Here is a 14,434-nt window from a genome sequence, read left to right as displayed (position 1 = left end):
AGATTGAGTTCAAGGAGCAACCGGCTCCCTGTATCCCACCCTCCCTAGGATCCTTGCCAATAACTGGAAGGAGAGAAACCAAGTGGAGAGGAAGCTATCCTTTGTTTTAAAACAGAGTTGTTCTGAAGCTTGCCTGCACATCAGAATTACTTATGCGGCTTTAGAAACAAAGTCTGAGTCCCACCACCAAAGATTCAGATTTCACAGGTCTGGTGAAGCACATATATTTGTTCAACAGCTCTCCCAGGTGATTCTAATGTGCAACTAGGGTTGAAAATGTTTCCTGGAAAGCCAGGATTCCTAAGCAGGGATGAATTAAACCTTAAGTCTGGAAGCCTCATGAAATTACAACCAAGATTTTACACGCCTCTGTAGATATGAGGGGGTAAGGTCCACACCTTTCATCAGATTCTTCTAACTATCCCTGATACAAAGAAGAAGAAAAACTTAAGAACAGCCATAAATAATTTTTAAAATATTTTTTGATTTCTGCTCTGGTCAAGATGGAAAAACAGGCTTATATATCTGAAACAACTAAAAGAAATCTGTACAAAATATACAAAACAGCAGTTTTCATGACATTAGCTATCAGGCAACACAGAACAAAAATCCTAACAGACAAGAAACAAACATGGTGAGCTCTACAACTGCCCCAAGCTTACTGCCTAATAACACACAAAGATTTCTAAGCAAAGGAAACTACCAGAGATAAAGAAGGTCATTTTATAATGATGGATTCAATTCATCAAGAGGACATAATTTTATACATTTATGCACCTAATAAACAACTTCAAAATGCATGAAGCAAAAATTAATAGACCTGAAATGACAAATTCACAACTATAGCCAGAGATTTCAAAAACCCTCTCTCAATAATTGACAGAACATGTAGACAGAAAATCAGTAAAGGATGTGAAAGCCTTCAACAATACTATCAGCCACCTTGACGAGACCGACATATAAAGAACACTCTACCCAATGACAGCAAAATACATGTTCTTTTCAAACACACACTGAATATTTACCAAGATGGACCATATTATGGGCCATAAAACAAGTCTCAATGGGTTTAAAAGGATTCAAGTCAGGCAAAATATGTTCTGTGACTAGATGGAATTAAATTATAAAAATCTCTGGAAAAATCCTCAAATATTAGGAAACTAACACACTTCTAAATAAACCATGGATCAAAGAAGAAAAAGGGAAATTAGAAAGTATTTTGAACACAATGAAAATGAAAACACAACATATAAATATTGGTGAAGGTGGCGGCAGAGAGGCACAGAAGGGAGGTATGACAAAGGGACATGCATTACCTGGATTGTGATGGTTTCACAAGAGTATGCATATCAAAATTGATCAAATTGTACCCTTAATTTAAATATGTGCAGCTTATTTTAAGTCAATTATACCTCAATAATGCTGTTTTTAAAACTGCACTTGAAAGTAGACTTTAAATGTAATTTATAATGTAATACCAGCAAAAATGTAAAGCCTACTCCTATTTCCCAACTTTAACCTGTTAGACTTTAAAGAAAAAAATACTTTACAACACTTTGCAAAATTCTATAATTATTCTTCGTTTCCTATAAATATATTTTTCAAAGCACTAAACATGACTGGGAGATAACTGTAAGTAGTAAAAAGACTATTAATTTGAACCATCTTCAATCGCTATCTTCATCCCTACTCAAATGAGGTTACAGACATCTAATGAAAATTCCTATTATGGCCCTTGCCTCTACTTCAAAACAGTTCTATACTTCTAATATCTTTTCATTTTTTTGCTCCTGTCCAGTGTTTCAAAGAAAAGTCTTTGGCTCCTTTCCAATAATAAATCTTCCCATTCTCTCCCGCATTCTCCAAAACCCTATACCACCATTACTCCTCCCTCATAACTTCACTATTTCCTACCAACTGACATTTTTTCTTCTGCTACTAACAACATACCCAAATCTTTTCTACAGGAAAGAAATTAAATTTACCATATTTCTTCTTAAAGTTACCATCCTATCTAATTCAGCATTTCTTTACAGCTAAAACTTTATAAATAGATAATGACAATTCACCAGGATTTGGCTTTTCATCCAGTTTCATGGTTAGCAGGGGTTGGAAAACGTTTTCTGTAAAGGGCTAGATAGTAAATATTTTAGACTTTTCAGGACATACAATCTGTTGCAACTATTCAACTCTGTATAAAGTAGCCAAACATAAACAAATAAGAGTAGTTGTTTCCGATAAAACTTTATTTACAGAAACAGGCAGCAGGCCAGATTTGGCCCACTGGTAGTAGTTTGTGCACCCCTGGTTAAAAGGATGGGTTCCAAAGCCAGTCTGCCTAGGTTAAATCCTAAATCTGCCTCTTAACGAGGTTAAGTAACTTAACTGCTCTGTTCTTCAGTTTCCTCATTTATAAAATGGGGATAATAATATGTGTTTTGAGAAACACTGTGAAGATTTAATGAACTTAGAACAGAGCTTGTTACACAGAAAACGCTCAATGAATGTTAGTTATTTTCACTCAATACCACTGAACAACACTGTCAACAATAACCTCCAACTGTTTTAGTCAAACTTGGAAGTCTTTTTCCTTCTAAGTTTTCATCCTACTTCACTATTCTGCAACTCTGAACAACTCTACCACTTCATACATATGCAACCTTGGACAAATCACTCTATGTCCCAGCTTTCTTATCTGCAAAATGGGAGTTGAGATGATAATAATTTGCTGTGAAGATTAATGGGTAATCCATGTAAAGAGCTTAACAGCATCTGGCATACAGTAAGTACATCCTCAATGTATTATGTCAGCTATTATTAATACAAATATTAACCATTTCCTTCTATCTTGAAGCATTTTGCTTAGAAGCAATACATTATAGCAACTAGAAAATGCAAGGCTTCAGAGTTTCAAACCTGAGTTTAAATCTGACCCTTACCACTTCCTGTGTTACTCTGGATACATCACCTAACTTCAATTTCCCCATATGTAAAATGGCGTGTTACTGAAAGGAACAACTGAGAAACAAATGTAAAACACCTAGGGTACAGTGCTTGGTATTTAGTAAACATGAGCACCCCCATATTCTACATCTGATCTGTGCTTCATACAGTTGTCTCCACTCAGCTGGCAGTTCTCATCTGGCCTTCTTCTCTATACATTACCCCCAGAGAATCTCATCCACTTTCAATACCTTTAAGGGAATGAATCCTTAAACTACCTGTCTAGTTTTACCCTCTGAGCTCCAGACCCATATTTCCGATGGTCTGTTTGATACGTTCCTCCCCCTATTTCCCAATCTTTACCCACCAGCACTGCAATCTCAACATGTACCAAACTGAACTCTCATCTCTTCCTATCTACTCTGCTCCTCAAGCCTACTCTCTTCTGTACATTCCTTAGCTCATTAGTTTTGCTTCCAAAATGCCTCTAACTTTTTTTTCTTTCTTTCCATTCCCGTTGACACTGACTTAGTTCAAAGGCCATATTTTACTTCTAGTTTGGACTATTTAACAACCTGCTAAGTGGCCTCTCTCTTTCCAGTCTCTCCCCTCTACTAGCTGACCTTCGAAATCAAATCAAGATTTTGCTTAAAGTTTAAATAATTGTCTCCCTTGGGTTCCCTATTAAGTCACAACAATGAGCACTAAGACACATTTAGTATCTCTTTAAGAAAACACATGAATAGCTTTCATACATATAACCTATTAGAACAGCAACTTTCAAAAAGTTTTACCACAACCTTCGGTAAGAAATACATATCACATCATGACCAACTATACCATACACACATAATAGTTATCAGTTACATAACACCTACAAAGTTTCTGAAACATCCTTAAGTCTTATACAATGCGTGTTACGCTCCGATTTGTCTTTTCTATTCTCTTTCATATTTTAAAATGCTGGTTACCATTCACTAACTCGATATCATAAATCAAAGGCCAAAGTTTGAAAATCACCGAATTAAAAGATATAATTGAAGAAAATTTTCACCATTTGCACAGGGAAAATTCCTTAGGGAGAAAAACAAAACAAAAGCTACAAGATTTATAAACTGAAAACTTCACACTGCTTCTGAGAAACAAAAAAAGACAACCTGAAGAACTTAAATGCATACTATATTCTCAGACAGAAATGCTAAGTATATAAATTCTCCTTAATTTTATTTATAAAATTAATTATAAATTAACTATAATCTATACATTCATAAACTTAACTATAAATTAATTTATAAATTTACATATTTAACTCAAATCACCCTCAAAATACCAATAGGTATTTTTTGGAACTAGACAAGCCAATTCAAAAATCTTGACGGAAAAATAAAATCCTGAACAAAAAGAGTAATGGAAAGAGAAGCTACCCCAACCAGACACTAAAACATACTATAAAACCACAATGAAGACAGTATGGTATTGGATATAACTAAACAAATCAAGGGACAGAATAAGGTCCAGAAATAAATATATGTGACAATTTAGTGTGTTTATGCTAAAGATGGCATCTCAAACCAATGGGGAAAATATGAATTATTCAATAAATTAGCTAGAAACACAGATACTCTAGAATGTATCAAAGATTTAAATTTAATAAATAACACCATGAAAACATTAGAAGAAAAAACAGTGGAGAATGCTACTATAATCTCCAAGCAGGGAAGTCCTTCCCTAATACTCAAAAAGCATACAAAAGGCACATAAAAGATTGAGATAGAAATGCAAAATAAAACAAAATACCATAAGCAAATCAAAAGATAAAAAAACAAACTAAAGAAAATCTGCAACTTATATCAAAGATTAAGGGCTAATTTCACTTATATGAAGTTTCTATAAATCAATACTAAAAAAGACCAACTATCAAGAAAAAAAATGAATAAATAGTCAAGTCACATAAAAGGATGTGCAAATGACTCTGCAACATATTAAAAGATACTCAACTGTACTCAAAATGAGGCAAATGCAAATCAAATCTATACTGAGATACCAGTTTTTACTATCAGATTGGATAACCAGTTTGGTAACCAGCTTTGTTGGCAAAGGGGTAGGAAATCAGCTTCTTCAGCATGGCTATCAGAAGGACAGAACCTCTACAGAGGGCGTTTAGCAATATACAAAATATAAATGCACATGCGCTCTGTTCCAGTAACTACCCACGTAGGAATATACAGGGCTATTCATTGAAGCATTGTTTGTAACAAAAAAAAACTGGAAACAATCCAAACATCTATTAGTAGTGAACTGGTTAAATTAGTTATAGTACATCAGTATAATGGATTATCATGCAGCTTTAAAAAGCAAAACAAATAACAACAAAAGAAGACTTTTTATATACAGATAACTCAGAACAATGAGCAAGGAGCAGAATGCTACCCTTTGTGTAAAGAAGAGAACATATTGTGTTTGCTTCTATATGTGTATAATGTCTCTGGAAAGATACACAAAAAACCAGTAATAGTTGTTGCTTATCTAGGGAAAGGAATGGTGGCTAAGGTCTGAGGTAGAAAGACACTTCACTGTTTGAATACTTTTTTATACCGTTTGCACTATGAATCACGTGAATGAATTGCTTATTAAAAAATTAAGTTTCAAAACAGAAAGAAAACATGAGGTATCTACAATTTTGGATGCATAATTAAAGCTTATTTTTCTTTTTTGTTTCCAATTTTTAAATATAGGGCAAAATACAAATCATGAAAAACCTTAAAAATGGTCCTTTTAAATTATATTACAAATAAGATTTACCAGGATACTTCTAAATGATGAAAACACAAATACTAAGTACACAATAAACTACTGAGTGCTACGATGCCTTCATCTACTTCACAAATAAGCTGTATCTCTTTTACCATATTGCAAATATTTTGTCAGACTGAACTTCCTGCTTGGAAACAAGAGGAGACACAGGAAATACAAATCACTATTAGAATGAATGGGGAAAAGCTAAGGATTCTTCTTTTAAAGTTATTAAAAGGTAAATTCCACATTTAAAATAAAAAATAAGAGATGTTAAAAGATTCCAATTTTATTCCAATGCGCTTATTCTTATTATGCATAGGAAGTGGATAGATTTCATGCATTCAAACCTGCAGCAGCACAAATAAGATTAAACCTCCCTGATCTAAAGTTATTACTCTGTATATGTTATTTTTTTATGTTATTTTTTAATGGTTTGGTATATTTGCAAAATGCATCTGACAGTTGCAAGATCTCCAAAGCAAGTTAGGTTACCATTGTTTTTTAAATGTAATTAGGAGGTTAAGAAAAAATGATCACATTCCTGACAGCTTTCTGATCATAATATACAATAGTTTTTAAGTCTTCCTCTTTAATGTGGAAGTAAAAATGTACTTTTATAAGTTTTTTGAAAACATGAAAGTAGACAGTGTATGCAAAACATTTAGACTGCCACAAGATAGACATTCAAAAATGGTTTCTACCTCCCCCTTGCCTTTCCAGGGTTTGAAAACAAAATTACCATTCAATGAAAGAATTAAATAAGCTCCAATTTGACATCAATTTTCCAGGTTACTGAATATTTTTCATTTGGGGTATCAATGATATTTTTACATGGCCTCAACAATAAGATGGGGGGGTTATTTAAAAACTTAAACTTACACCAAAGAAAACACAATTTTTAAAGTTTTCTAGCATCATGGAGTCCCACTGAAACAGAGTTCCCCAACAACGAAGTAATTTTTAAAATTTCATCCAACAAAAAAGTAAAATCATAACAATAATTCCAAGGGTAAAGACAGTCTTAGAGGGAAATAATACTCAAAAGATTGCTTTACCTCAAAGAAAAAAAGATCTATAAGGCAGCTGAGAGGCCACTTTCTTCAAGTCTGTTTCTGGAATGTGGACATCAACAGACACACTCCTTCCCCAGGACATCCTGACTGCACACAATAGCTACTGACAACAATTGAATGAACTGTGGTCGCTATTTCCAAGCATGGAAATTTTACTATCTACAGACACAAATTTCCCTAACTTAAGTTAAATTGCACTTACAAACAATCTATTTTAAAACAAATTTGGTTACTAAGCATTTTTAAGAGTCACAACAGAAGCTATCCATTTTGAAGCCATCTACATTTTTTTTCAGTGCTTGAAATACAGAAAAAAGAGAACCAAGCAAACATGATTAATTTACATAAAAAGTAGGGAAGGCAGTTCTTAAGTATATGGACTATATTTTATTGACAAGGTTTTTATTTCCTCTCTCTGCCTCATCCCCTTGACACTTGCCCTTTGCCCTCTCTACATGTGAGTATGTTCATCAATCACATCCTGTTCTTCACATCCAGAGTTCTCATACAAGCACCCTTTATCACAGCGCCAATCCTCACTCTAACCCTGTTAATGCCCACCTGACCTTTGAGACTCAGGACAGGTAATCCCTCTCCCCAAAGAAGCCTTTCGTTTCCTTACTCAACCCATGGTGACTCACTTTTGTTAAACATTTGAATTCATATTACCTAACAGATTGACATTTAACTCTGACAATCACTTCCTAGAATATGACACTTTTAAAATGCCATAACATCTTTCTCCAGATCATCTCCCTACTTCTTTAGTGTTTCTCAGGTTCCTCTATCTTCTCTCTGTCCCTGGGATCGCACACTCAGTCCTCTACTTAGTCTGCACACTCTGAGTTGGCGTCATCCTCTTCCATCGCCACCCATAGACCAACAACACTCAAGTCCACGTCCTCAACTCCAAACTTCAACTTAATCCCTAACATTCAACCTGTCCTATGTTTCTTCAACAGCCATCCCCTCTTCTGTGACAAGCACATTGCACCTCTACCACACCCCAGCTTGTGCCTTAAATCAGACTATTAACCCTCATCTAGCCCATTATTTCTAACAATCTCCTAACTGAACTCCCTGGTTCCAGTCACATTCTTCTCAATCTTTATATAATCTTCACCCTCAATCTTTATATAATGCAGCCTAGGTTAACAGAGTCTAACAATTTTTGGTGGCAAATCATTTCATCAAAGGATAATGTCCCACTTCTTATTTCTTTTAGCACATGTAATATATACACACACACATATATATACACACACACATATATATACACACACACATACATACACATATATGATAAACTTATTTTCCAATTTTAGTTTCATTTTTCCACATTTGAAAATAAGGTCCCAATTAAGTCTTCTTTTTCTCCATTTGTTTCCCTCCTTTAAGTGGAATCACTACAAATGGCCATTTTCCAGCACCAACTGTCCTCAGATAACAAAGACTTTTTGTACCCTAATAACCTACTTCAAAAGAGCATACATTCTTTCAAAAAACTCAAAAATTGTAAACCTCAGTTGTTTAGTTCATTTCAGTTAGCATTTTTAGAGTGTTTCCTGCCAAATAAAGTTTTAATTTTTAAAAGAAAGAGAGTTTTAGGTGTGACTTAGTGGGGATATTTAAATACCAAAGTGTATATAACTCCTACTGATACACATCATATAGATGCCAAGAGAGATGGTTCTATAATCATTATAAACGAAAACGTATCACCTGGATCCTTTTTGCCCATGCCAACCCACTGTTAATATTATCTTTCTTACCTTTCACTTTTGCAGCAAGCATTTCTGCAGCATTTTGAAGATCAACAGAATTGAGGTTCTGATGTTTATTCATTACAGACTTTAAAACACGAAGAAGTTCGTCCAGACGTATATGAATGACTTCTTTAAAACAGTCTTAAGAAAAAAAAATTTTTTTTTTAGTTTGTTAAATCAACCATTTTGAAGCACATTTCAGGTAGAAGCAGTGGCTCCACAACTTTTGCCTACTGTATGTTCACTTTTATTTTCACTACTGCAATTATATGTAATTTATTTAGTCTTCAAAAATCCATAATCATTTTAATTCATTAAAGATTTCAAAGTCACTCACAGTCATGGTCAACTTAGCACTACCTTTTTCAGTTTTCTCGGTCTAAATGTGCTCTCCAGATTTCCCTTGAGGCAACTTTACAAGTTTTTCCTGTCTTACAGTTTTTACTATAATATACTTTTTAATATATATATGGTAACAGAGTTAAAGCCCTATAATGCCTGATATATTAACTCATATTAAATAGCACTTACATGTTAAGTTTCTACGTAAGAATTGACTCTTTGCATTAAGTTATCAGATGTTAGAAATGAGCAACTCACAGGCATATATATAAGGACCACCACCTGACCTGCACATCTTTAAAACTGTGATATAATTTACATACAATAAAATGCATAGATCTTTATATGGTTCAATGAAATTTTGTACTTTTTAGAAAAATTGAACTAATTGCCAATGACGAAAAATTGGGGGATCATTACAAAAGCTCCAGATTTATGCCTACTCTTGAAAAATCAAAATCTGGTTATACCAGGCCCACATCCTCCTTGGCCACAAGCAGCTGAAACAGAGCAGTACTGCTCTCTTAGGTGTGCTTCTTTCCCAGTGCCTACCTGCCTAGCCCTAGTCTGCTCTACCCATTTACAGCAGCCCTGGTCAGAGGGACACAGACAATGTTTTATAACCCCTGGAAATAAGGTGACCATATAATTTATCTTCCAAACCAAAATACTCTAGCAAGAGAAAAGGTGCGTACTACTCATAATCATGCCAGCAAACAGGCATATCCCTGGATCACCATCCCAGGCAAACCAGAAAGTATAGTCACCCTAACCTGTAAAACCCCTGAAGTAGGGACTTCCCCAGTGGTCCAGTGGTAAAGAATCCGCCTCCCAATGCAGGGAACATGAGTTCAACTCCTGGTCGGGGAACTAAGATACCCACATGCCGCGGGGCAACTAAGCCCACACACCACAACTACTGAGCCCGCGCACCACAACTACTGAGCCTGCGTGCCACAACTAGAGAGAAGCCCACACGCTGCAACGAAGAGCCCGGACGCCACAATGAAGAGCCCACGTGCCGCAACAAAGACCCGACACAGCCAAAAATAAATAAATAAATAAAATAATTTTTTAAAAAACCCTGAAGTAATCCTCAAAAGTTTGAAAAGACAACCACTTGAAATACAATACTCTGATGTAATGTTCATTTCTATAACCTTACACATAGCACTAGTGTTTAACAATGGCACATTTATTAAGCGCTTCCTATGTACTAGGCACTGTTAAAAGCACTTAAAACCTATTATCTCATTTAATTTTCACATCAATTCTATTAAGTAGATGATTTTTTAAATCTCCATCATACAGATGAGAAAACTGAGGCAAACCTAAGTTTACCAAGTCAGAATTTGAACCCAGAGAGTATAATTCTAGAAGCTAAGCTCTTAATACTGTCTCCCTATTGAAACAGCTTAAAAATCAAAAACATTTTTTAAAAGAGTGTTTTATAATTATGCAATTTTTTCCCAGAAATGTTAAAAGATAATCACTAGAAAGAAAAATTGTAGGATAAAAAACAAAAACAAGTAATTCTACTATCATCTATCAAATATTCCATTCATTAACAAGAGAGAGAAATAAGTAGTATAAGAGGAGCAGGCAAGGTGAGCGCAAGGTGGGGAGCTGGGTATATTAGGACAAAGAGTATCCCAGGAAGGGGTAAAGAAAGAATAGTTCAGGTAGTGATGGAAGGAGAGAGAACAGAGTGCCTTCAGGAAAAATGCAACTCATTCATCCAAAAATTTTAATAACAGAAAAAGAAACACAGGCGATTAGGTGCTGACTTAAGCAGCTCTGGAAATGACTGGAGTCTATAAGATTAAAGGCAAAGGAAATGCACATAAGCACTGTACTCTAGTTGATAAAGTGTTTTCAATGAAGATTCAGGTTAAAAATGTTGACATTGCTATACATGTATTCTGGAAGTGAACAACTAGGTAACTGGATGGTGGATGGTGGGAGCCAGGAATCTCACTGTTGGAATGGAAATTTACAAATAAGCAGGGCGAGGAGGCTATGATGATCCACGTGGTGATAGATTAGAGTTGGATACTTCCGTAAGAATTCATGTTTAGCTTAATATAGATATAGGTGGCTAGAAATATTTATAGATGTGTGTATATACACAGGTTAGTACACATACATATATTTCTTTTCTTCATCAGGTGAGACAGCCTAAAAGAAATGATGCCCCAGTAGCAACAAACACACCTAGCACCCTGATCTTGGCTTCTAATACCATTCTCCAATAAAAGGAACCAGGGCTCCTTAGAGAAATGGCTCGTTCTAGGACTGTGTCAGGAAATACACGAGATGAGTTAGGAGCATCTTGTAATGCCAGAAAGTAAGAGCTTAAAAAAAAAAAACCCTCACATTGAAGAGGGTATGCCAAGGGTGCACAGGAACCAACTGAAAGACCTCCCAATGGCCAAAGGTGGAAAAATTTGAGCAATAAATTTAAAAAGTAGCACTGGATTATAACTCAAAGTATAAAGTAAATATCCATGGGTCCATATTGATACAAATAAATGTCTGAATAAATTAATAAATGGAAGGAAAGAGACAACTCTCTTGTATAAAAGAATTCCAAATAATTTATATAGATATTTTGTCCTCAAGGAGGTGAAGCATGTGCACAGTGACTTCCTTCCAAAGAGTACAATATGGAAAGGGGGACGAAAAGATTAAACTAAACAAACTTGACAACTACTTCTTATGACAGGTGATCAAGGTCACCATTAACAGTGATAAATCATGTACTCTTGATAATGACATAAGAAATATGTCACTTTACATCTGTTAGCTTCTTCTCAGTATCCCACAACCCCAGTCTAATCATGAGAAAAACATCAGACAAATTCTAATCAAGGCGCATCCGGGACTTCCCTGGCGGCGCAGTGGTTAAGAATCCACCTGCCAATTCAGGGGACATGGGTTCAAGCCCTGGTCTGGGAAGATCTCACATGCCGTGGTCACATGCCATGGAGCAACTAAGCCCGGGCACCACAACCACTGAGCCTGTGCTCTAGAGCCCGCAAGCCACAACTACTGAGCCCGCGCTCCGCAACAAGAGAAGCCACCGCAATGAGAAGCCCGAGCACCACAACGAAGAGTAGCCCCTGCTCGCCACAACTAGAGTAAAGGCCGCGCACAACAACGAAAACCCACGGCAGCTAAAAAAAAAAAAAAAGGCGCATCCTACAGAATACCTGACCAGTACTCCTTAAAACTGTCAAGGTCATCAAAAATAAGGAAAGTTTGAGAAACTGTCATAACTGAGAAGAGCTTAAGGAGACACGACAATTAAATGTAATATGATACAATTCTGGAAGAGAAAAAGGACATTAGAAACAATTTATGGAAATCTGAATAAACTATGGGCTTTAAATAATAATAATGTATCGTTATTATCAAATACTGGTTCATTAACTCTAACAGATGTACCATACTAATGTAAGATGTTAACAAATAGAGGAAACTGGGTATAGGAGTATATGGGAACTCTCTGTACTATTTTCTCAATGTTACTGCAAATCTAAAACTGTTCTAAAAATAGTCTATTTAATAAATGAAATAGAAATGGACAAAAGATTTTAGAAATTTTATGTACTGTTGGAATTTTTCCCATAAACATATATTAATTTTATAATTAAAAAATTCATTTATAATTTTTTAATTCCTAAGGAAAATGTAAGCATGTAATTTCAAGAATTATCTTAATTAAATGATCACTATCTATTCTGTCTGTTTTATCACTGTGGATATTAGTTTGGTCGGTTTACTTAGCTGAGGCAATACAGCTTAGTGGTTGGTTAAAAGCATAGTTTCTAGAAACAGATTGCCTAAATTTGAATTCCAGCTCCATGGCTGATAAACCTTGGGCAAGTTATTTAACCTCTCTGTGCCTCATCTATAAAAAAAAAGAAGATATTGGTAGCTACGTCATAGGGTTGTTGGACTAAATGAGTTAAAACACATAAAGCACTTGGAACAGTGGCTGGAACATAGTAAGCCCTCCATAAATGTTGGCAGCTATTTTTTTTTAGTTTATACAGAAGTAGAAATAGGTTAACAACATAGGCTAGGTCTGAAATAGAATCAAGTAGCTTCGAAATGAAAGAAACTTCTGGGACAATAATATAATTTGAATACCTATAAAAAAGAATATAAATGTATTTTTTCCCAGTTTTGCATTGCAAAGTCTATCCTTTGTTTTATACATATAGTATATATATATGTATATATATATATATATATATATATAAAAAACTAAATAAAGCTATTTTATGGTAATACTTCTGCCTACTTGTCAAAACCAAGGCTGAATCTAATGTCATAAAGAGTTGTGCTATACTCTTTCTGAAGCCTAATCTATGTTAGTCTTAAAAAAGAGAAAGGTGGGAATTCTCTGGTGGTCCAGTGGTTAGGACTCTGAGCTTTCACTGCTGGGAGCCCAAGTTCAATCCCTGGTCGGGGAGCTAAGATCCCGCACAGCGCGGCCAAAAAAAAAAAAAGAGAGCCAGTCATTTCTATCCGCTACTGATGTTTCACAATAAAATCTACAGATACTAACATACTTAGGAAATAATAAGCAAAAATACTTTGTCTTATTTTGAGGTCTCAGGACAAAAGAACTTGATTTTTGTGTGTCAACATCATCAATATTCAAAATTAGGGTTGGATATTAAGCAAGAACTACAAAATACTAATGGTTTAAATGCCTAAATAAACCAAGTTAATAAATTCTGGTCTTCTCAGAGTCAAGGAAATTAACTATGTGGAATAAACATATTTCAAAATTATTACAGTGTTTTTGTATGTTTTAAAAACATATTATTATACATTTTTCAATGTTCCTAGTTTTAATTTCTAACACAGTAAATAGTAACAGATACAGCCCACAAAAGCAAAAACTTTTCTGGATTCTCAATAATTTTTAACAGCATAACGGGTCCTGAGGATTGCTGCTATAATTTTTCTTTAAAATCGCTGCAGAACATTCCAATAATTGTCAACATAAATGTTTTACCAATTTGAAATTCTTTTTTTCCTACAAGGAAGCCCTTATAAACAGATATTGAAGTTGTTTCAAAGCAAAATACTAGAAAACAATAACTGAGTTATTTAGTAAGAAATTTCAGAAGTATCTCAAATTACCCTATAAATAAGTCCAATTTTCTGTGATTGAACACATCTCTGAAGCCTATAAATCAACAGAAATGAACAAGACAGCTAAATTTAACAAGCGTTAATTACAAAGATTCATAAATTCTCCTATGTATTTGAGTAGATGAGTCAACTACTAGGACATCCGTATATTCTGATAATACTTCAGCTGGGACTCTATAAAATAGCAAGCCCTTAATTACATTTTATGAGTGGTAAAAATGTTCCAATGTTCTATTTTCTTATAGTAGAATAAAGCTACCTCAAATTATTTTTATGAAGCAAAAGCCTCATGAACCTTTTTTTAAGAAAGTTTTAAATTTAGGCAGCTCCTTCACCAACACT

At 34.8% G+C, this 14,434-nt stretch overlaps 1 protein-coding gene across 4 annotated transcripts in view; it reads right to left on the bottom strand.

Annotated features, from left to right (window-relative positions):
- Positions 1–14,434, bottom strand: part of ARHGAP29 (Rho GTPase activating protein 29) — a 76,959-nt gene that overhangs the window by 37,570 nt on the left and 24,955 nt on the right. For all 4 annotated transcript variants that reach the window (XM_082476657.1, XM_082476656.1, XM_082476659.1 and 1 more), the window contains exon 3: positions 8,585–8,719. In XM_082476657.1, coding sequence (XP_082332783.1) covers positions 8,585–8,719 — 135 coding nt within the window. The remainder of the gene's footprint in view (positions 1–8,584; positions 8,720–14,434) is intronic.

This window comes from Balaenoptera physalus (genome assembly GCF_965194825.1).
Source record: "Balaenoptera physalus genome assembly, chromosome: 1".
Lineage (NCBI taxonomy): Eukaryota > Metazoa > Chordata > Mammalia > Artiodactyla > Balaenopteridae > Balaenoptera > Balaenoptera physalus.
The sequence above is the reverse complement of the archived record's forward strand: the minus strand, read 5'-3'. Positions and strand labels throughout refer to the sequence as shown.